Here is a 21,914-nt window from a genome sequence, read left to right on the forward strand (position 1 = left end):
AATTACATACGGGTACTTTATTTAAACTTGCAACCACACAAAATATTCTCCTGTTTCAGACATAAATAAAAGTCAGACTTCTTTCCTTCCTACTCCTGAACAAGCTCAGGTAATTTCTCTACCATTATCTTTCCTCTTAGCAAGGAAGACCTTACTGTAGATAAGTCATCAATTTACTGTACAGAGTAGGCAGGAATTCTGTTCCAAACTACTTGTGACATAGCTGTCTGCTGGAATGTGCTTTTGTTTTCTCTGACCCAGATGCGCTCAGTATTGAAATCTTGAGTGTAAGCATTCAGAAAAACGAAGAGCACGTGGGCACTGGAGGTCAGTGGGCTCATGCCCAGAAGCTACTTGCACTATTTTCAACATTGTTACCTGTGTTTTAGCTGATGCTCTAACTGCATTTGAAATGTGCATCTACCCATGAGAAAATCTCATGGTGATCAAATATTTCTCTTTCTTTTCAAGTAGATCTCTGTTATCCTTCAAGTTTAGGTCACTTAAATGGAGCCTTTAAAATGGTCTTGCATCATCTAAACAGTAGCCTGATTGGAGTCATATTAGTAAAAATTCAAGGAAATTGGTTTGATTTTCTGAGTGGTGTGAAATGAAACCTGAGGGGAGTTTAGGCCTGAATTCTTAACAGCTGAATACTGGAAAGAGGCTGAAGCCATAGTGGTTAATTAGTAGTTAATTTTATTATTTCTTTTTTAAAATTATTATTATTTTATTTTTATTTTTAACCTCAGGATATAAGCACCGTTACATGCTGTGCTGTGGCCCAATTTTATTTGAAATACAGGATGCTTCCTAGGTGATAGCCATGTTCATAGAATGCTGCCTTGTTTTAAAGACAGATACCATCAGAGCTTGGTCTGTAAGAGATCTCTCTCTGCAATCACAGTGTAGATTACAAATGGATGTCAAAGGTCAGAGCTGTTGTCCTGTCTGAATTGTCTTTAGTTTGATTTGGTTATTCTTGGTGTGTGGTTTGGTTTTGTTGTTTTCTTTATTTTTTAAATTATGCCTTTTATTTTTTTGAATGCCGTTAGAGGATGTGTTTCTGTCTCCTGCAGCCTTGCTGAGGAGCTACCTGTGCTGGGCCAGGAAAAGAACCTTTATTGATCTTTGAAGAAATAAAAGGCTTGGTAGTCTGCAGTTACAGTGCTGTGGAAGGAAACAGAACTACTTTGCTTGCCTAGAGTAAGTGGGATTCGGTGATGATATCCTTTTCTCTATTAGTACTCTCCCTTCAGAAGAAATTGGAAGAAGATATAATAGATTCCTGATGCTATAACAGTACTACTACCATTTTTCTGGTTTTGTGGCAGGTGCAGACTAAAATATTTTTCATATCTGCCTTGTGTTCCTTCAGCAACTCAAACTTCAGGCTTTCACAGTGCTTTAGATCACAGCATTTAATAAAAATGGTGCCTGGTTTTTAGTGGGAAGTATTATATGTTTTGATTATACTGATAAATGACACTGGTTATGCTGCATAAATGCATGGTTCTTAGGGTTGCTGTAATCTTTAGTTTTCCTGGGATAGATAGAATGGGATAACTTAATTATCTCTCAACTGAAAGTTGTTTTCTCTTTGTTGCATCCATCTTCTTGTTTCTTTCCTGCCAGCACCCATGGGGAAATATCAACAATCACTAATAAGGTGTCTATCTGCTAGTATTGTTCTTACATCTCTATCTGGAGGTAAATAATCCAGTCCCTTTCCAGAAGTATTTAACATATGAAGTTAGCAGCTCTGACTGTTCATTTTCTTTGGTTTTGGGACTGTCTTCTGCAGGTGAACAATAATTTGTCCTTTAGTCTGCAGAATTTTCTCATTCACTCTACTTGATTGTTTGGTTTGAAGGACCTTCTGTTTTGATAGAATAAAATGTAAATAGACTAAGACAAAATGGAGTGATTTTTTTAAAAAATGTCTTTTAACTGTATATGCAGTAGATCATAGAATCATAGAATGGCCTGGGTTGAGAAGGACCTCAGAGGTCATCTAGTTTCAACCCACCTGCTGAGTGCAGGGTCGCCAACCACTAGACCAGGCTGCTCAGAGCCACATCCAGCTTGAATGCCTTGAATGCCTCCAGGGATGGGGCATCCACAACCTCCTCGGGCAACCTGTTCCAGTGCGTCACCACCCTCTGAGTGAAAAAATTCCTCCTAATATCTAACCTAAATCTCCCCTGTCTTAGTTTAAAACCATTCCCCCTTGTCCTATCGCTACCCACCTTCGTAAACAATCATTCCGCCTCCTGTTTATATGCTCCCTTCAAGTATTGGAAGGTCACAGTGAGGTCTCCCCAGAGCCTTCTCTTCTCCAGATATTTGAACTAGAAGAGAAAATGTGACATGCCTTGTTATTAGTCCAACTAATTGCTGCATTTCCACATTAACCACTTGCCAATTGTTCTTTGAACTTGCTGTTACATCAGAACTAAGCTTGTGGTCCAGATTGTTAGAAACCCAGTGAATGCTTTCACTGGAGTGATGATAAAGTCTTCATCAGACAACTAGAACAGTGCTCTTGGCTCTTCTGCTAACAAACTTGACTGTGTGCCATTTTGTCTGTTCACATGCTCTGAAGTTGTTTGTAACGATTGCAATAAAGTTTTACCCGTCGTTGTTTTGCTGCAAAGACTGACTGAATCAAGGAAGAGAAGAATGTTTGACATAATGGTAAAGTAAAGGAAAAAGTATAGCAAAAGTAATTAATGTAATTCTGGCAAGACAGAAAGAGATCACTAGTTCAAGACAGTAACATGGGGATCAAGCAGAGTTGTTTAGAATCAAAACTGCCAGAGCCAGAATAGCTTACCTGGTCTAAAACAAATTCTTAAGCAAGAGCAACTTTCCTCACTAAGAGCTTCCATGTGTAAGGAATTTGTACTTCAAGACTTGTTCAGTCTTAGAAGTCTTCTTTCCAAGGCACGCTCTGCTACAGACATGGAACAGCTCTTCTGACAAAGAAATGCTCATTAAAATCAAGTTTTTTTTCACTACAGAAGCATTTGTTTCCTGCTCAAGGTCAGCTACTATCCTCCTTTTCTCATAAACAGAGGAATATAGGCTTTCCTTGCTTCTGAGCAGCTGCTGAAGTGGAGATAATGTAGTAAGTAACAAAAGAAAAAGGGGGGAAAAAAAGCTGATCGTTCAAAAGACTTGGTATTAAGTAGGGACAAAAGAGCAGCAAGCAATATGTAGAATTTTTTCACAACATAAAGGAACTGTGTTTGTCTGCCACTGTGTGTAATGACAGATTGGTGAAACAAATTTAAAACTCATAGAAGAAAATTCCTTCTGTTAAAACATTTTTTATTAGACTAGGTTTACAATTCAGTGCTTTGCAACCAGTATCTTGAAGAATGTGCTTTCTGCTTGAACTAAGTAATGTGGTGCTCATTAATAAGTTGGGTTTTCATGACAGAAAAGATGAAGTCATGCAAGATGTATTTCTCAACTGAATAGAAGCTGAATGGCTTTATAGCTCATAAAAATGTGTGTATGGCTTTATTTCTCCAGTAAATGTCTTTTTAGGGCAAGTTTACAAGCACTCCGAAGACTTTTATAAAATAAAGCAGTCTTGCAAGGCATTAATATTTTTCAAATAATATAGGTGGCAGATTGCGTTGGAAAATGACACTGATTTGATGAATGGTCTTCCAAAATATTTCTGTTTTCGGTTCTGTTGGGGCACTTACATCACCACAGCCAGTCTGGAATCCTTTTCCTTCCCAGAGTATGTGTGATTGGTCTGTCATGAGTAAAGCTGCCTTTCTGTAGCTGACCACACAAGTAACATCAGGCCATTGTTCCCTTTTTGATTTTTGCTTGTAGCTATACATATATTTTTTTCTTATTGATTCTACTGGAGTAAGAAGCAGTTGTTGAATCTGTTGTTTCAGAACCATTATAGCCAATCAAAAGCTTTGTGAGATTTTCCACTCTTGTTAAAGCTTTCTGGATGTTCCTTGTGAAGTAACTGTTCATTTTAAATGACCTGCTAGTCATCCAGCTTAGAAGTGCTAAGGCATTCTGTCATGCAACTCTTCTATACAGAATTGATGGGTTTTGACTCTGGTAACGGATAAAGCTGATGCCAAGACATGATGTTGGATAAAAATGGCAGATGACAGCTTGGCATATTTGCAACTTCTACTTGGTCTGGTTTCTTGGTATACTGTCCCCCTGTATTCACAGTTGCACAGTGCCAACCAAGGAGACTCCTCCACTGGGTCTGCAACTTTCTGTCCCTTTTCAACAAAGTTCAGTATAGCAAGCAAAATACACGAGTGGTGCTCTTGCCTAATTGCTTATGACACTCACCAAGTCACTGCAATATCTCACTAAGCCTGAATGCTCAAAATGTGTTTTATTCCTCTCAGCTCTACTCTTTCTTCAAATGCCTCTCAGTTGTTTGAAAGAATGTGTTCTGCAACATACAGCCAAGAGATTTATCTCTATCTTTTCTAGGGTGTTTGCTCTTGTTAGTCCTTGTCTCTCACTCTGCTTTGGTTACTGTTGGTGATACTTTTTTTTCTTAACTGACCAATTCTTAGCAAATTGCCTCATGCTATTGGGCAGCTTAGTTGTTTGGTAGTATCCTACCCACCCTGTACAACCAATTACAATGGAAAATGTGCACATCATGCTTTTCTCTCAGATAGCATCAGGATTCAGCTGTTGAATACTCTTCTAATACAAGCATGTTTTTAGTTTCATGTGTATCAAGATTACTATGGGCAAAAAAAGAATTGAAAAATCGTAAATAAATACTTGGAATTTGTTGGCAGAAATTCTGGTTTTGATCCAAACAACTTCCTGATACTTCAATATCTAGAAAATGCATCTGCCTTTCTTAGCTACAAATTGAATGTATTGTCATGATTTATTTTGTATTAATGTCTCATAGCATAAATTTCAATACTGCAAGATAAGGAACATTCTTTGCAGCACCAGAAGCATAGTAATTGAACATTTGCAGCTAGAACAGTGCATTTACTTTGACGTTCACCTAGCCTTTGAAGAGCAAAATGCTTCCTTTACCCTGTCTACCTCCCTTTCCCAATCACCCCCTCTTCCCAGGTGAAAAGCTCCAGTCTTAGTCAGCTGTTACAATATCTTTAAAGATAGTATATTAAAAATTGTATGTCTCATTTGTCTTCTGACAGAAATGTTGCTTTCATCTTTGTATTATTATATATATAATTTATTCATAGATGGCACTTGAATTTTAATTGCAAAAGATAATGTGATTAACCTTTTCTATGGTCTTTATGTAGGAGTAAATGGAAGGCCACTTGGCTTAGTTCTGGAGTCTGCTGTATCTCTTTCTCCTTTTGTTTCCTGATGTCTTCTGCTTTATGTCAAATTTCTCTTGCTTATTTCTCTATGTACAGAAACCGCAAGGTTGCTATGTAGAGGAGGAATCCTCCAAGACTAGTTTAGTTTGCTTGTCATTACTGAAAAAACTCAGTCCTAGTGAAGGAATCTATCTGTGACTTTTTTCTGTGAGGCTCATCTGAGCAGCGGCTGGTAGGATCTGTTGGAATCAAAGACCCAGGAAGAGGAAGTGTTCTCTTGTTGATAGACTAGCTGCCTGGTTTGCAGAAATCATCTGTTGTTGTGAAGAGGTGTGCCACTGGCTGACTCAGTGCTTATTGTCAGCAAGGGTTGAAGCATGTCTGTAATGAGGAGGGCTGTCCTATGTTTTACAGGCTAAACAGGGATTGGGATTTAAGTATAAGCAAATTACTGAAATAATCAGTGTCATCTCCCATGGCTACATCTGCAGGCTGTGTGTGTGTGACCACTTTGGCTTTGGTTATTCAGTTGCAACTACTCTTGGTACTCGGTATGCTTTGTTTTTTTCCTAGCAAATAAGAAGAGATACCCTGAGGGATAGGGTGGAAGATAGTGGTAAGTGATCAAATAGCAAAGTGCTTTTCTTGTTCTTTCTACATGAAATGGGCCTCAAATCCCTAACATAGTTTCCTGCAGAGAAGAATGGTCTTTTATTTCCTCCCTTATGCCTTCAACAAACCAGCAGTAAGCTGTCTTTGCTTTGCAGATATTGTAATACGTGGAAGTCAGTAATAGTTTCCTATCATCTTCATCAGCTTAATAAAGCTTCATTTTGTCACTAAGGATGATGAGTTTTATTTCAATCATGGAAAAATGGACTTTCTGCTACTCTGTACTTGCTGAAATAAGTTATCAATTGACTCCGGACTTATGGACCTTCCTGAGTGTGCTTTTCAGAGGCACTCTAACTGGGCATGAATAAGAGAAGAAATAAACAGCATAGCTTTTCTTTGTCTCTGCAGAGTTGACTCCTGAGGAGAAAGCCATGAGGATTGCCAAAGCTATGCGTAAGCAGTCATCAGAGGTAAAAGAGAAATGGGAGAACCTAAATGCCAGTGCCAGTATCTGGCAGAAGCAAGTGGACAAAGCATTAGAAAAACTGAAAGACTTGCAGTGTGCAATGGATGACCTTGATGCTGACTTGAAGGAGGCTGAAAATGTGAGGAATGGCTGGAAACCTGTGGGAGACTTGCTCATAGATTCGTTGCCAGATCACATTGAGAAAACTACAGTAAGTGTGGAATTCCTGGGGAATATTTAGCCTATTAGACTCCTCCATTCTACCATCATGTGAAATATTGTATACATTATGTATTTAAACTCATGTACTCATTTAGACAGCTCTTTAAAGACTAGATTTGAGGTTACAAGGAAAGTCCAGTACTGTGCCTCTTTCTGTCAGCTGTGATTGCATGAAGATGAGGGATCTGCAAGCAACAGAAGTATATGAAAAATAACATTAAATGAAAAATATCGTGTACTAGGATTTAAATATTTTGCACCTAGAAATACTGTCTAACCCACAGTTAGGCCATGGTTATGTTTGGAGTTTTGCCCAAGCACTGATGTATCAGCAATCTGAGTCAGTTACCCTGGCAGATGTGACAGTAGGCTCCCTTCCTTTTTTTTCCTAGCAGTGAGCTGTCAGATCTGTTTGGCAGTCACATACAGCCAGCTTCTTAGAAAAACATTAAGAGCTCTTTTAGTCATACAGAAGTGTATATACACATAGTTTTATTTTCTGCTCCTCAGCTTTCGCAGACTTCGTGTACGTTGTCTACTCTAGCTCGTGTGAGTGGAAATTTGCTTTTACTTCAGCTTGGCTTCTCTTAAGGATTACTTTAAAGGGAAGAACAAGCATTACGGTAGAATGTTCTCATGGGCATAACAATTCTTGCAGTGAAGATTCCAGGCTGCTCATGCAGGGCTCAGCATCCCAAAGCTTTACTGCTCGTGATGGATAATAGCTGTCCTTTGCTTAGATGCATGGGTTGGGTAGGGACCCAGTAATGCAGGACACCTGAAAGAAGGAATACCTTCTGATAACTAACATTACCCAGCAAAGCTGCCTCTAATCAGCACGATTCTTTGGTGAGTGCCTGAATAGGAGGGATTCCAGAAGAACACATTAGGTATGCTTTTTTTTTTAAATCAATATAATAGCAGCAGTACTATGCTATATAAGGCAAACTTAGCCAGTATCACCACGGTTCTGCTTCACAAACAGACCTTTTCAGTTTTCAAGCTCAAGAAGGAGTTTGAAAAAGTGTTAGAGAACTTTGGTGTCATGTACTTGACAATCCATGACTTTTCTATCCATAGCTGGTATTGGAAGAATGAAGAGACATGGCTTGTGAAATGTTCACTCAGAAATACTCTTTGTGTATATAGCAGCCTGTGGACTTACGTGAAGTAATGCAGCCCTGTGTTAATTTCGTATATATCAACAGAAGCATCCTCTTTCTCCAAATTTTTTTGCTACTTTCAGATTTAATGGAACCTGAAATCTTGAAAACAAAGGCAGTCAAAACTGATGTACATCCACAATGTGTCTGATTTGAGGAGAATAATGCATCTTCTCCTTCTCTTACATTTTAATACAGATACCAAAGCTACTGATGCTGAATAGTTCTTTAATCTCATGTTAAGAAGTGATTTGTCATATCTCAGTGGATTTTTCTGTAAAGAAAAGTAAACCAAAAGCCTTTTAGATATTCATAGCTGTGTAAAAAATGAAACATCTGCTAAAGTAATAGGGGCCTGCTGGCTGTTCAGCATCCAAACAATTCCTTCTTGCCAGTAGTTGCCTTCTGTTCCTGACCCTGATAACAGAGGTTTTCAATGGAAGTTAATAATTGAATTGTCCAAAGAATCTTTCTTTCCAGTTGTTTTTGGCTTGTTTCATGATATTTAGTCAAGCCATTTATAGGATTGAACAATTAACTACTCACAGCAAGAAAGAAATTTGATGCAGCTTTTCAACTGTAACTAAAGCTTGCATCAATTTTGTCTTAATGCTGTATTTAGTTCCATTTGATTCAATAAACCTTTTTTCTTCTTTTGTAATAGTTTTACTCTACAGTTATAATCAGGTAAAGCATTGTAATCTTTTTTTTTTTTTTTTTAGAAGGTACATTCCTTCATGCTTTGCTAATTCAGTAATAGTTTTTAAATTGAATTTTTGTCAGTTGCTCCATACTGGAAAACTATAGTTCCTGAATATATTTTTTCTTAAGAGCTCTTAACAGTGACTGTACTGCTAAAACTTGTGCTTTATCATAGTCTATTTCTATTTGAAAATAAAGGTTCTAAAGCCATACGGCATCACTGATCGCCTCATTGGAATCATAGTACTCTGTTTTAGAGGTGGAATTTGGATGTGGGCATTTGGGTAAATTTCATGCAGTTTGTTTTTTATTTCTCTATGAAGAAGTAGGTAGTAAATGTTGAAATTAATGAACTTTCTTTGCTGGAGTATTCTAGAATTGTGTACAGTTGCTTAGAGTCAGATGCTGTATGGGGCAAGTCAGCACCATGTTCAGTTTATTGTAGTTTTCTTGCTGCTCAGATGTCCATTGAGCATAAATGTTGGCCTCTTACTTTTTTTAGGCTTTTAGAGAAGAAATCGCTCCCATCAACTTGAAAGTTAAAACAGTGAACGATTTATCCAGTCAGTTGTCTCCACTTGACCTTTATCCATCATTAAAGATGTCTCGTCAATTAGATGATCTCAATATGCGGTGGAAGCTTTTGCAGGTATTCTTCAGAATATGTGCAGTAGGACTGGGGGTGTCATAGGGGGTGCTCATCACGCTCTTCTGTTCTCTTAAAAGATGCATTATTACCATTTCTTTGTTATTTCTGTCTTTAAGATGTTAGTTAAGTGATACAAAAGCAACAAGGGGAGTTCCCTTTCCTTCTGTGGCTTGACCAACAGCTTTTCCTTTCAGACAGTCTCAGTAGTTTACTCACTCAAGAGACTGCAGTAATCTCTGGAGGCTAGTGAGAACTATTATTATGTAGTTTTTAACATGTCATAGCAGCCTTTTTACTGCATAAATCATTATTACTGAAAGTGTGTGAATATTTATGTTGTGCTTGCAGGTCATGAAAAAGCTGCTTTGTTTGGTTTTGACTGTTAAGTTTTTTGCAGGGAATTTCGCTTAAAAGAACTTAAGTATTAGTAGAGCTATGACAAGACGTGAGCTATACCAAATCTGGCATTATAAAACGAGAATATGCTGTGAGAGATTCATATTGCTTAGTTATGATTATTGGTGATTAAATGGTCTGAGAAATGTAAATCGGTATGCCTGATTACAATTCAAACTTGTGCAGTTTTGCACTGAATAGTTTAATGAATTTTCTTACATCACTTAAATTTCATTTAGCAATCTTTGTGCTTGCTGATTTTAATATTTTTTTCTTGGTAGTAAATAATTATTATCAGTCTTCTGCTATTTGTTTATTTACCTGGCTCCTAAGGGCAATATGAAGTATCTGAAAGAATTGAGAGAGGGATGGAGAAGGCACTCCCTTTCCTAATATAATTCGTCAATGGAAATATTTTCTTTTTTTCTCCCTAAGCCTGATTTAACTAAGCAACTGAACAGCTGTTGGATGTGCTAGTGCAGTTTCAGTTAGTAAACTTGGGGGGAGTCATCAGCCAAAATGGTTCTGTGTTAGAAAGGCATTGTGAGATCAATACAGCCAAACAGAGTCCTGCTGTCTACAGAAATACAGACAACAGAAGGGCTAAGAGGAGGTCCAAAACATCAGTGGTCAGCTATAGCTACCATGAGTATACTTCTGATCTGATATTCTGATTCTGATATTACTGATCTGCAGTACTCATAAAAGAAGACTGCAATCTTTGAAAGGGACTTTCATTAAATAAATATAAAATTAAAAAAAGTAATGTAGCCTTGAATATCTGCGTAGCAAGTAAGTGCTATTGCATGACAGCATCTTAAACTTATTTAACTAAAAATGAATGCATACCAGTGTTTTTATTGTCACAGCCCTCACGTGTATGTGCTTATGCTTAGGTGTCTGTAGAGGATCGCCTTAAACAGCTGCAAGAGGCACACCGTGATTTTGGACCTGCATCACAGCACTTTCTGTCCAGTAAGTTCTTTGAATTAATTGATATGTTTAATATGTTTTTGCACAGGAGACTCTCAAAAACTGTCTGCCCATTACTGACTGCCCTTCAGGCTTCCCTCTGACCTGAGGCACAGGAAATTCCTCTTCCACCTTGTTATCTACCACTCTGTTTATTTCCAGGGGTGTTTCATCTTCATAGCTCTGCTGACATACTCACTGGTGTGCTTTCCTTGGGGGTTGCTGCAGCATCTTGCTGAGTTATGACTGCATCTTTCTTTGCTTTCTTCACTGTCCTCTGTTTGCTACAAGGTCTGACCTGTGGCTGCTGCAGAGTCTTTGTGTTCGTAACTACATCTGATCATCCCCTGCTACCTCTGTCCTTGGCTTTGGTTCCACACTTGCTGGGATGACACAAGGGAAGAGCTGCTTGGATTTTGCGCTATTAGATGCTTCATATCATAAATTCCTAGAAGTTCAAATAAAGGGATGCAAAATGCAAACATGAATCACTTCCTCTTGAGACAGATATCTGTGAATCTTCTATTAAAAAAAAAAATAATAATCAGAAATGGAAGCCTAGAATCACCCAGTGTTGCTGAAAGAAGGCAAAAACAGATGCTTTGCTCCCATATTCTCTGGTCTGATATATTTATTACAGGTAGATATGTTGCAATGTCGAGATCCTCAATAGTTTTCTGACCTTCTAGCCTATCTACCATCATCAGAGTTAATGGTATAAATGTTAATCCAAGTAGCTCTCTGTTTTTTAACTGAGGGCTTGTATTATAAAATTGTTGCGAGAGTTGCAAGAAACTAACATAAAAATGAGCAGCTTTGTCCCAGAAATTTTCAAGTATGTGACTGTATAGCTAAATAGTTAACATAATTGAAAATATTAAATAAATCTTGATTTCTTCTTGAGGTACATTGACAACAGTGTTCTTGTTTTAAATTGACAACTAGTTTCTCAGTAAACAACATGGTAAGCAAGTTTTGGTGTTTTAAAAATATTACCGCTATTATGCAAAATTAAGATTCTTTGAGTTACTTTTTTCTTTTTAAAAATGACAGAACAAAACAAGCGTTTTTAAATTTTTTGTCTATATGTTTTTTTGCTATGTAAACATCATTAGAAATGTAGCCTGCTGTGTAGCCATGGTGAGTCACATAGAGCTCCCAGTCCCAGTGCTGTAACCTTGACCTGGACAGTGCACCATCAAAATTCGCTAAAAAGAATCTAAATAGAAGGGTACCAGATTAGCCATTTGGGAGATTAGTCATTCTAGTTTGTGTAATTTAAACCAATTAGGAAGCAACACAGATAAGATGTATTTTTTCCCTACTCTGAATGGTTACTTCAGTCCTGTGTAGCTGTTAGGGGTGTTCAGCTCTCCTCATTTGGATCGGTGGAAAAGTGTAGTTGACTGATCTAAAGAAAAAAACAACAAAACACAAGCAGTGAAAGAATCTACATGAAAAACAAGGAAGCCTGCCATACAGGGTTGCTTGTTTTGTTTGCCTTGGCCTGGATCATTTCCCTCATCTGGCTTCTAGCATGCAACAACAAATAATTGCATTCACAGGACTATGAGCAGTAAACTGCAGTGGGAGCTGGGGGCAAGAGAGTCTTGGAATTTCATAAACTGGCTTTGTTGCTGGATTAAACTTTTGTAGTATGATGTCCAAGGAGACTATGCGGTGCCTTATCAGCATGCCTCAGCTTTGCTTAGGACATCTTCTCCAGGCTTAAGGGGACACGGTGTTTACACTATGTACAAAAGTCAAGAAGGGAAAATTTCCAAAACGCATGTTGTCAGATACTGCAAAAAGCTACAGCCAAATACCACTGCCCTGCAAAACCAAATAGTATGCAGTTATCCATTTACATTATTTGTTAAATTAAACAAAACAGAATCACACAACCCCTTCCCCATAAAGAACAGGAAAGGCTTCTTAAAAATTATGTTTCAAGAGCTTGAACGGTTAACAAAACTTAATACTTACAACTTCATATAAATTCTGTTAAATGAAAGTCAGAGATAGTAACTTTAAAAGGAAAGCAATAAAAAAATCATTAAATCCAGAAAAATGAAGGGTTTATCCTGACAGTTTGAAGTAGTGCATGTTCTAAATCAAATTCTTCAAACCTTCTTAGAAACCATAAATGACTTCTATCTATGAGAAGCAAGCAGGGCTGCAGTTAGAATAAAATAACTTCAAACTTCTAAAGCTAAGATTATGATGCAATGCATGTGAGTCATGCAAACCTTTACCTATAAAGCTGCATTTTTGTATGAGAGCAGGTTTTTATCTGTTCTGATTTGAGTAGCAGCTATTTTAAGTTTACTTCACCACGTAGGTGAAGAATTCTCATAACCTGTTATCCTCAGAAAACAAGAAAAAAAAACCAACGTTGTGCTGTTGCCTCCGTCTTTTAAAAGCTAGCGTAATCTTTCTACAATTTCACTTATGTTCTAAGATTTGAGATCCGCTCCCCTGTTTTGTTTCTTGTACTCTTTCTTAGAAGAATATGTAAATGTACACAGAGCACTGGCTCTGTGTTCCCTAACAAATGTCCTGCTCAAATCATCTGAGTGGTGTTCAGACTTTAACTAATATCTGCAGCCCTGCTAGTGAGTGCCAGAATCGATAACTACTTTGTTCACTTTTCATTGAGAAACTGATTTTAGAAAAGAAGGAAAATTTCATTTTGCAGAGGTCTGTGCAAGCAGGGAAAACTGGCAACGCTTTTAGAAAAGTTGTTCCCAAATAGACTATGACTCGGTCCATTATAATTAGCAGTTAAATTTATTAGGTTGTTTAGTCCATATCTGTGTCAGTGCAGAATATCTATAGTCAGTCATGGCATGTATATCAAACCTATGCTACCTGTGGACAGATTTTCATTCTGGTTAGCTGACATAATTAGTGTAGTAATACCCGATCTGTCATAGCTGCCAAATTGCAGCATTAAAAAATGAAACTGTAAAGCCAATGAACTCCAGCACCTACCTGATTGGTTTGTTTGTTTTTTGTTTTCAGCATTATATATAGTTGTGGTTTAACCCAACAGGTGGCTCAGCACCACACAGTTGTTTGCTCACTTTCCTCCTTCTCAGTGGGATGAGAGAGAGAATGAGGAAAAAAAACAAAGTAGAATTCGTGGGTTGAAATAAAACTAAGTTTCACTAAGATAGAGAAAAGATGGCAAAAAAAAAAAAAGATAACAGTTATAACTGTTATAAATATATATATAATATATATATAAATATATATATTTATTCGAATGTATATAACAAGTGATGCACAATCAATTGCTCACCGTCTGCTGACTGATGCCCTGCTAGCCCCTGAGCAGCAGAAGGAAACCCGATGAACTGTTTCTTTATAAATAGCTAAAGGGAGGTGGGAGGCAAATGGAGGAGGCCAGACTCTTCTCAGTGGCATGTAGTGATAGGACAAGGAGTAATGGCCTAAAACTTGAACAAGGAAGTTCCATACTAACATGAGGAAGAACTCCTTTACAGTAAGGGTACTTCCAGAACACCGGGACAGGTTGCCCAGAGAGGTTCTCCTGTGGAATCTCCTGTTTTATGTTATATATTAATATTATAATATATGCTGTATTGTATATATTAATATATAATATAATGGAATATTGATGGGAAAGTTCAGCTTCTACTGCCGTACTATCACCATCTGCCCCTGATATCATGGGCCAACATAATAATTACTTTATTTATTTACTTAAAGACATTACTTTCAGTGTAGCCCTCATATATTATTTCTTATATAAATATTATACGTTAATATTATTTTATATTTATATGTGTATGTATAAATATGTAACTATACATTTAGCCATTACTATGTTTTTCCTTCACCAAGTAATTAATTACCTCTTATTGCAAATATTATTTTCATCTTTAAATAGTAATAGAAATTTCCTCTAATATTTCCAGTGAAATAATGCTTTTTTTCAGTTCAAGTCATTTCCCAAGTATTCTTCTCAGTTAATCTGTCTTTCAGTACGTTAGCCTAATGTTTCTTAACCTATAAACCATGAAATGTTACATGGTCCAGGAAGAGATCACAACCATTAAATTCTCCAGGGAACAGCTGGCTGGGAAGAGGGTGAGGCCTGTCCCTCTCTGCCAGCCTATTGGGGCTTATGCTGCTTGTTAAGGGTTGTGAGATGGAATAGTAAAATCTGCAGCACATTAAATCAATCAAGAGCTTTAATTACTTGAGATCCAAAGTGGATCAGAGCTGCACCTCTTTTTACCAGATTTTTAAACAGAGGTTTTAGTGCCTAGGAGTAGGCACTCTGTTCTAAAAGTACTTGTGTGTTGTTGGCTATAGATTCATCCCATTGCGATAATCTGCTGTTCCTTCTATAACAGGTTCAGTGAAGTGAGTTTCATCTGTGGTAAAACCCTAATTAAACAGATGCTAGTCTGGTAGTTTCTAGCAGGCCTTATATGTTCCTCAGGTTCTTCAATATATATAGCCACTTCTAAGGTATGCAGCAGGAGTCCTACTGACCTGAACACTTTTTCATATTTTATCTCTTAGTTCTTTAGATAAGCAGAATTGTAGTGTCATGTATGATTTTATGCCTTTTGCTTCATGGTGCACAAAAGGCTTCTTGGTATTATGGATGATATCTCTTGACTTATCAGACGTGCGTAAATCCTACTGTTCAGCAAGAAGTGCAGAGACAAGTTTTCAAGCCTTTGTTGTCTGTACAGCATTAATCAGTATTAATCTGTGTTGCAAATAGGAACTAAGGGTTGTTATAAACAGGGATAAGGTTGATATTTCTCCTTTTTGTTCTACTGTTGAGTATTAATGTAGTAGTGGAGGCATTTATTTTCATAACTGAAGCTGATGATAGTTCTGTGGAGGTGGGAAAACCACTGTCTCCATTTTCTCTGGATGGATAGCTTGTTCGGAATTTATTATCCTTCTTTGAAGTAGAATCACCACATTTGTTTTATTTCCATCTTGGCATCAAATAGATGCCTAAAATCATCTTGATAGATTAGAGTTGTTCACTCCAGCTGATTTTCTAATTACTGGAAGTTATTTGGGAAATTATAGTTGTTTCCATTTAATTTATTGTAACTGTTTCAATTGTGAAATAAATAAATATAGTTGGATTTTTTGACAGGTGTTTTCTAATAATCACCTTCTGTTTATTTCCTCAGCCTCAGTACAGTTTCCATGGCAGAGATCTGTTTCACATAACAAAGTGCCCTATTATATCAAGTAAGTTTGCCTTGTTTCTCTATAAGCTTTCCTTAAGCAAAACAGAGGGGTTTAACACCATAATGTGGTAGAAAAAAATAGGTGGGTAAATAGTAACTAAAAATGTTATTAAAAGTCTCTCTCCATATTGTTATGCTGCATACACTAGATATTTTCATGTTTATTGTTTGGCATGCTGTATCATTTCAAGATACATCAGAACAAAATCAATGACAAACCTTAACCAAAACCTCTTCTCAAACACGAGAAAAAACAGACATTCCAGTGTAATATAGTATTGATATTCAAACTAAGGACATCCTTATGTGTGTGACTCATTCAGAGTATAAACTATAACACAAAATGCTAAATACATAATGTGTTAGCAGAACGGTGGTGACTAATTTTAATACAGCCCATTCTTAATCTTGCACAAAATTCCTACAGAAAGACATGTTCTGATCATCCTCCTGTCATTTTACTTAACATTTAGGAAGTATTTGTGGAGCAGAATGTTAGTGTAAATGTAAAATTATTGCAAATATAAAATAAAATTGTAGAAATATCTTAGTTACCAAAGAGAATCGTTATTTGTTTTGAAAACAGTAAAAAATAATTAGTTTTGTAGTAACAGCGATTTTGATATGTTCTACTGGGAGCAGTAGAACTAAACTTTGGATTTTTTCATTCCACAGGCAATTATTTGTGTACTACTTGTCTGTACTTTAAAGGTCAAAGATTGCAGCTTTGAGAGAAAGATAGTTCTTTGCTAGAGAGGTAAATGAAAATTTAAGAAGATACAGTGAACAGTAAGCCAGACCCAGAGTTGCTGTTCTTAGGTTGATTGGCATCTATGTTAAAATGTTACTGGTTTGAGATTTAAGACTGTAGGATAAAACTGAATTGGTTTGGCACATAATTCATCTTGAAAGACCATCAGTGAGGACTTTATACTATTGCATATTTTCTCTGTCATAAATTTGAGAGCCACGTTTTGCACTTCAAATAATTTATGAGTTCTTCGGAGCTCTGAAAAGGAGGCAATGGTAAATCTTTTTGTTTATCTATGTCGATCAAACCTGTTTTCATCACTCTTGAGGTATGGCAGTTGTTTTTAAACTGTGATCTGAAGACAGGGTTTTTGTTTTTGTTTTCTTTTTTTTTCTTTTTTAAAGAATGTGTGGTAGGTAACTGGAAAATGAAAAACTTGCCATGAAGATCCTTGAATGCTCTATAAACGGGTTTGCACCTCTGCTGGTATGTTCTGCAGGTGGTGGCAAAAGGCTGTGATTATGCTAAAGGAGAGAGGATTCTCCCCTAGTCCCCACTGGAAGAAGTTGAATGAAGATGCTTCCCAATTTAGGGCAGCAATGCAGTGGAAGTGATCATGCCTACTACAGCAATCCCTGCATTTCTTAGATTTATTTATTTATTTTTTAATGGTGTTGCACAAGACGTTTGACAAAGGGGAAGTGCAGGACTAAATATCTGATGGCCAGTGTCTTCATAGAAGCAGAGACCACTGGATTATTTCAAGGATGGTTTTAATGAAGTTAGAAGAATTAACTACTGCATCTCAAAGATAACTTTTCCAGTAGTCCATCCTTGATTTCAGCATCATATGTGCTGCTGAAGTAATAGCTTTATGCTCGCACCTTGAAAGAGTAGCATTTATTTGTTTTAAAAAGCATGTGGAGGAATGCAGAATTTTAGTAGGTCTCTCGTCTAACAAGCAGACTGACCTTGGCAGTTTCCTTAATTACTTGTTGCATACCGATCTAAACTTCAGTGTTGACAGCAGCTAGGTAAAGCACAAGGTGGTAGAAAATAAAATAGAAAAGAGGTGGTTCTGAACTTTGCTTTTGTATGATTGGGCTAGAAAGTGAAATATTTAATATTCTTTTAAAACTTTTATCTATTCCCTAATTTCTGATATAGGAGAGAGGAAAACAATGCTGACATCAAAACTTATTTGATTGAAGTGATTGAATGAATGCTTATAATACAATTTAAGAGAGCAGTCAGAAGTATTCAATGGTGGTTGTTATTTTTTTTCTGTAGAAACAAACTGGGAAAAATGCAAGGGTTATCTTTTTACTTAAAAAAGACAATTCTCTTATTTTTTTATTGATTTGTACTAATATCTTGGAAACAGAAGGAAAATTTAGGACGCATCTCAGTAATTTATATTGTCTGAGATCAGTTTTGTCAAGTTTTTCATGGTAAAAGTTTCATGTTCAGGGAGAGTTAAAAAGTACTGGTTCCTCATTTTGAGAGCAAGAAAGAAAAACAGCAGGAGAAGGAGAATAAAAGTGTGATTCAATGACTGGTGTCTGAAAACTGAGAATTTTTAAAAAATTATTTTGAAAGTGAAATAAGTTCTAATTGAAACCAGGTTGGTTTGCTTGTTTTTTTTTTTTGTTTTGTTTTTGTTTTTTTTAATTCTGCATAGGAACATGCATTCTTCTTAATCAACCATAAATTCATACCTCTACTTCATTTTTGTTGCTTTTTCGTGAGCGTCCTTGAAAGAGAAATGATAAATATTTAGGAAGTGACACAATGGCAGATGATGATGTAGTGGTACCTCTGTTAAGATGAATATTTTAAAAAAGTACTGCACTCTTTGCAGTTTTATTGCATATAGAGAAAGAAGTTTAAAAAATAATAGAGAACTGCAGCTGAGGAGGCAGGAGGGAGTACTTCAAGTAGCATGAAGCTCTAAGGAGAATGTCAAAAAGATGCAAGATGTCTGTATTTTCAGATGTGAAGCTTTTATTCTATTGTATCTTGATCCTGATGGTAAATTGCATTTACATGCACAGAGAGAAGTCTTCTGCAGAAAGAGGACCTTAGTGTGTAGCACTAGAGAACACATATTAGCCCTTGGCATGTCCGCCTCTTCTGTGTTTGTATTTAATCACAAGCACATGAAAGACTGAAATGACAGTATACAAACTCCTCTGTCCCATAAGTTCAGACAGAGGCAGTTAGGGTTTGGAATGTTTTGGAAAGGAGTGACTCCTGTGCTTGGATGGATTCATAATTCATTGAGATCGCATTTACTAAGGTGTGTGTGTCCTATGCTATGGCAGCTATTCAGTTGAACTGAACTTACTCACTTGAATTGTTTTATTTTGCAAATCACATTTGCCAATTAGCTTTGCTTCTGCTGCGGTGATTTTATTTAGTCCTGTTTGCCTCCTTGTTTGATTTTTTTTTCCTTAATGATCGTGGAGCGTTTTGTGTTTCTGTAGTCTGAGTCTTCTCTGTAGCAGCAGAATTCAATCAATGAAAATACAAATCTGTAAAAATCTAGTTTATGTTGATAAAAAGCTTAGTATTTCATACTTTTTAAGAGAATCAGACTAATAAACAGTTTGGAAAAGGATGCAGCATGGCATGCATGGTACTTACTAATCCACTCTTGCTAATGAAAGTTAAGTTTGGACAAATGGTTTGGCAAACATGCCATTGAATGCATCTTTCATAGGGTGGTTTGCAAAGATTTCAGATTTAGTAAGGAGTATTTTCTGCTATTTTTCATTTATAACTAATTGAATCACACGAATAAGAAATTCTTGGGCTGTAACAGAAAGTTACGAAAAACAACCCTACATAACATGGCCCTTCAGTCAAAATACTCAGAAAAGAAGCAGAAGAATAAAGGAGATACTGTGTATGATCTTCAGATATCTTTGAGGAATACATGAGTCACTGAAAGGAATGTACAGAAAACATAATTACCCTGACAGTTCTCACTGTTGTTCATTTAACTGTAATTTAAGTGTGCTTCGGTTGTGTTCCTTTCAAGGCTATAATTTATTAGATATTTGTACTGTGCAGAAGAAACAAAAGGAAAATGCAGAAAGGGTCACAGTGAGTTTAATCTCATGCAAAGCATTTAATAGGGAGAGCAATTTCTTGGTGTAATCATTAAATTGATCAATATCAAACTCTATAGTCACTCTGGTTACTTCTGTCATCCTGCAAAGGGGCTGGCACCATTGTCTTAAAAATTCCATTTTATCACCTCCTATATCGTGTTTAATTTTATGTGGGAAAGGAATAAAATGCTTTCTGCATCTAGATTTTTTTTTCAAGACTGTTCGAGAAATCTGTCTGAGTGGTTGTTTTATGCCTATACAGGGAATAGGAGAATTAATGGAACAGAGAAATTTTAACTTTTTTCTTACTCTAGTTGTAACCATTATTCCATTCTTAGATGTATTAAGAAATATCTTCTAAAAAAGGGAGAATAAAATATAATTTTCAGAAAGTGATGATACAAATTTCAGTTTTTAAGAGTTTCTTCAATTACCAGTTGCCATACTGGCCTTCATTTTCTATTAGAGAAATGCAGTAATACATTTTCTCTGGAGGGATTTCAAAATATCTGCATATAAATTGCTCCACCAACCTCTAAAATATATTACCCTTGCAATGCCTTATGCCAACTCTTTTTCACCATAAAACAGTATCTTGTAATGGGCTTAAAAAAAACAAAGGAGAAAAATCAAGCTATGTGCTGTCTGGCTAAAGCACCATGATGTTTATGAAGCACAAGTATTGGGACTATTGTTATTCCCTCTGAAATTTGGCAAGGACAGCAAAGTCAGAGTTCTGCGTACTGGAGGTTCATTAGTAGTCAGTAAAGATCTCAGTTAATGTTTTTGGCAAATGGCTACAAGAACATAAAGCTTCTTAACAGGGATACCAGTGTACTGTTTCCGTGTCTACACTTATGTTGCTTGCCAGTGACTATCAACAAAGGTATAGACTTTATCCATACTAAGTAATTGTACAAAAGGTTGCTTTCTCCATACTTTTCTTTATTGCAGAGAAAAAGCTAAAAAAAAGAGTGAATTTTTTCCTTCTTGTAAGTCAGTGAAACAAATGGAGATTGGCAACTTGCTCCATTTGTTTCGATAGGACTCTTATTTCTAGAGATCATAAGTTAAATGCTAATTGTCAGCTCATTATTTACAATCATCCTGTGTTTTTAACAGGAATTATCTTTTCCAATTATAATTAGAAAGCAAATGTAATGGATAAGAAGCAGCTTGTAAGGGCAAATGTTTGTCATTTAAGCTTTAGAGAAGTTCATTAATGTGTAGTTTTTTAAAAACTAGAATATTATAACTATAATGTTTGGTTTTAGTTATTTAAATTTACACAAATACATTTAGACTTTTTAAAATTACAGTGTTTTGCTTTGCACTCTATTCATGAATGCATGCTTTGCTGCGTTCCTTATGTTGTGACACTAAGTTTCAGCAGAAGAGACCTGAAACGCTCTTATTCTGAGTAACTCAGTTGTCTGATACTAACCAAAAAACAACACTGGCTGAATTCTCTTGTGGCTTAGTCAGTGAAACACTTGAAATTCTTCTGTGACGGATCCATCTTGCCATGTGTTACTTTGTTTGAATGATAAGCAACACATCAGTGATCACCTACACAAAGAAATTTACTTTTGGAGAAGCAGATGCCATGAAAAATGAGCATATGAACATTTACATACCAGTTTAGATCATGAAGAAATAGTATTTACATTATGAAATTTGAGGTCTATCTAAATAAAACTATACCTTTTATTTTGAATTTAATTTTGCGTGGTAATTGGAGTGTTCTTGACAATATATTAAGTGATTTTGTAAATGGTTCTAAAAAGCTGTCAAACTGAAATGGTGTTCTGATGGCAATAAAATGAATCTAATTTTTCTGTATCTTCTTGAATGCTGTTGGCCCTTCAGACTGAAATTTGTTAGAATGTTATAACTCAAAGATTAACTTCTCGTGGATGTAAATCCAATGATGGCTTTAACTTTGTAATTTGAGAAGCATCAGACTTTAAACCTTGAGACCTGGAGTAAACATGTTTGCTGTTTTGATACTGATCGATGAAACTGTGGACAGAACTTCCATAGTAGCTGCAACAGAGAGGAAGGATTGTGTAGATTTGTCTGCCCTTGTTAAGCTCCTCATTTGAGTTTTTTCAGTTTAGTGAGATGACTGAAAATGACAAATTTTTCTCATGAGTTTTGAGTTTTGACAAGTTAGCGTGTAAAGTTCTTTTTTTTTCCCCATCCAGCTTCTGCATCATTCCAAATTTAGATTTTGATCGGCTTCTCTGCAGCCTTAGTTTTCCATCATTGAAGGTTACAGATTATTTT

The 21,914-nt window shown here is 36.4% G+C and overlaps 1 protein-coding gene across 8 annotated transcripts in view; it reads left to right on the top strand.

The window, feature by feature from the left end:
* Positions 1-21,914, top strand: part of UTRN (utrophin) — a 354,351-nt gene that overhangs the window by 270,969 nt on the left and 61,468 nt on the right. For 7 of the 8 annotated variants that reach the window (XM_021391928.1, XM_021391929.1, XM_021391927.1 and 4 more), the window contains 4 exons: positions 6,345-6,613; positions 8,992-9,138; positions 10,431-10,509; positions 15,699-15,759. In XM_021391928.1, the coding sequence (XP_021247603.1) occupies positions 6,345-6,613; positions 8,992-9,138; positions 10,431-10,509; positions 15,699-15,759 (556 nt within the window). Of the gene's footprint in view, positions 1-1,094; positions 1,207-6,344; positions 6,614-8,991; positions 9,139-10,430; positions 10,510-15,698; positions 15,760-21,914 lie in introns of those variants that run through there. The other variant, XM_021391934.1, reaches the window with a different exon arrangement.

The sequence above is a fragment of the Numida meleagris genome, chromosome 3, assembly GCF_002078875.1.
Source record: "Numida meleagris isolate 19003 breed g44 Domestic line chromosome 3, NumMel1.0, whole genome shotgun sequence".
In the NCBI taxonomy this organism is placed as follows: domain Eukaryota; kingdom Metazoa; phylum Chordata; class Aves; order Galliformes; family Numididae; genus Numida; species Numida meleagris.